The 2,213-nt window shown below is 36.6% G+C and overlaps 1 protein-coding gene across 1 annotated transcript; it reads left to right on the forward strand.

Annotated features, from left to right (window-relative positions):
* The first annotated feature begins 166 nt into the window (after positions 1-166).
* On the forward strand, positions 167-735 carry LOC140966529 (mitochondrial import receptor subunit TOM7-1). The gene has a single exon (XM_073426788.1). The coding sequence runs from the start codon at positions 225-227 to the stop codon at positions 459-461; it is 237 nt and encodes a 78-aa protein (XP_073282889.1). The 5' UTR covers positions 167-224; the 3' UTR covers positions 462-735.
* Positions 736-2,213: the final 1,478 nt, after the last annotated feature.

A 2,213-nucleotide genomic window follows, 5' to 3' on the forward strand; every position in this document is an offset into this window, starting at 1 on the left:
TTTTTACTTTTTTACCGTAAATTTTTACTTTTTCACAACATATTTCATATTTATTTAGGGTATTTTTTAATTTTAACCCCTTTTTTTAATTAAAATATACATATTTAAATACTAATATATTTAATTAATTAATTAATAATAATAATAAATAACTAAATCAAGGGCGTCTATTTCTTCCCTTGTAATTTTTTCCAAACCTAAAAAGAAAAACCAGACGAAGACGCATGGCATCGAAGGTGTCCCTGAAGGCGGCGAAAGGGAAATCCGTCAAGAAGTCCGCAGCGGCGGACGAGGATGGATCTGCCGTAGCTGTGACGGCGAGGTTCGTCAAGGAGTGGAGCACCTGGACAATGAAGAAGGCCAAAGTCATCACTCACTATGGATTCATCCCTTTGGTCATTATCATTGGTATGAACTCCGACCCTAAGCCTTCGCTCTCTCAGCTTTTCAGCCCTGTCTGAAAGAATTTGACGGACTCGAATTCGAATGTGCTCTACTATAAGTCTATACTTCACGCCCATTAGTCGATTTCGCGCTTTTGTTTTAGTTAGCCTTTTTGGTGTGGTTCTGTGGAATTCCGCGCGTTTTGTTTCAGTTACTGATTAATGCAATAATCTATCTTTATTTTTGTTTTATATTCTGTGGATTGGTATATGTCATGAGGTGTTTTAGTTGTATTTTCAAGAATTGAATTTTCTTGCAACGATGGATTAATTCGAATCTGCTTTCACATGATACGTAGCCTACTCGGCTCTCTGCTGTTATTTTGTGTGTTGTTTATCATGTTCATGGTTTCTGGTTTCTGATTTCTGATTTGTTCAACTTGTGTGATTGAAACGTACTTATTGTCTGATCAAATTCAACATATTCTCAACCACTTTTTACTTACAACCATACTGCTAATACCCCGCATCTGCTCTCTGTAAACAATGGTTTATAAGTTTCACCCTCTAGTTTCTTGGGTATGTGGTCGTTGCTTGTGCTTGGTTTAGCATCGATAACGACTTATAAGAGCACCACGATCCAGCCAGTGCCACTACATAGCCCATCCTTACATTATAGATTGGATTAAGCTGTTGGTGACTGAAAGTTGTCAAAAATTAGGCCATAAAATGATTCCTCAAAGGATAAGAAATTTTTAGTTATCAGATTGGCCTTCCCCTGCCAGCCAATGTAGTGGCTCATATATCATGGAAGGTTATCTTGCCATGAATGCTAGTCTTTTGGAGTTTGCAATCTGTTCTTGGGCTTAAGGGCTAACATGTGTATGAAATTGGATGTGGAAGTTTAACTAGTTTCTTCTGGAATTGTTTGGTAATTTTCTTTCAAAGTTTACACGATCAAGTCGATTTTAGGTTTGGATTTAATCATTTAGATAATAGTTGAGGTGTGCTCTTGTGTACTTTACAGAAGTACAATCTGGTATGTGCTAAAATCTTGTTAATTACAAACACTTAAAAAACAGGTGCTACAGAATCTTTTAGCATTCTGACTATAGCATTTTTGCTATAACCTGTAGAACATGCAAAATTAATGAAATCAATCCCATAAAGTGTCACCTCCAATGTCATGGGGTTGTCCTAGCCATAAATGAGGTTGGCGGTACGTTTAATCTAAATCCAATAGGTTTCCATATTCCTTAACTATGCATAGCATTGTGATATGAAGACTGTAGATTTTCATTACTGATTGGATCCATTGATTTTATGTTTGGTAATTTAACAGCTTAAATGGAAATAATGAAAGTGCAACTTTTGGTCTAATTGCTGAAACTTTAATTAGTTTTCTTCCATGGCAGATAGGATTCGACTATGCAATTTTCTTTGACCAAGGTCCTAGTCTCGTTACCTTACAGATGATTACTTTCTTGGATCTTCTCTATGAAACCTAAAGTATTTGGGAAAAAATTGTTTTGTCATTCATTCTTTCTGCGTGTGAAATTAAAAGAACCGAATCCACAAATTTGACATTGTGCCAAAGGCTGTAGGTTGTGTTGAACATTGAGCAGGGGATCTTAGCAGAATGGTTGTAACTAAAAAGTGGTCCAGAACATCAGAACACGTAGATCGTTATGCCGACTGAGTAGTGACGATTAGATCACACAACTCCGGGAAGCCATAAACCATAAACACTTTCACACCACAGACAATAACACTGCCTCGAATGGCAAAAATTGTGGGGTAATTACATTTGTTTTACGCGCGGATAAAAAA

The sequence above is a fragment of the Primulina huaijiensis genome, unplaced genomic scaffold (assembly GCF_012295235.1).
Source record: "Primulina huaijiensis isolate GDHJ02 unplaced genomic scaffold, ASM1229523v2 scaffold206988, whole genome shotgun sequence".
Lineage (NCBI taxonomy): Eukaryota > Viridiplantae > Streptophyta > Magnoliopsida > Lamiales > Gesneriaceae > Primulina > Primulina huaijiensis.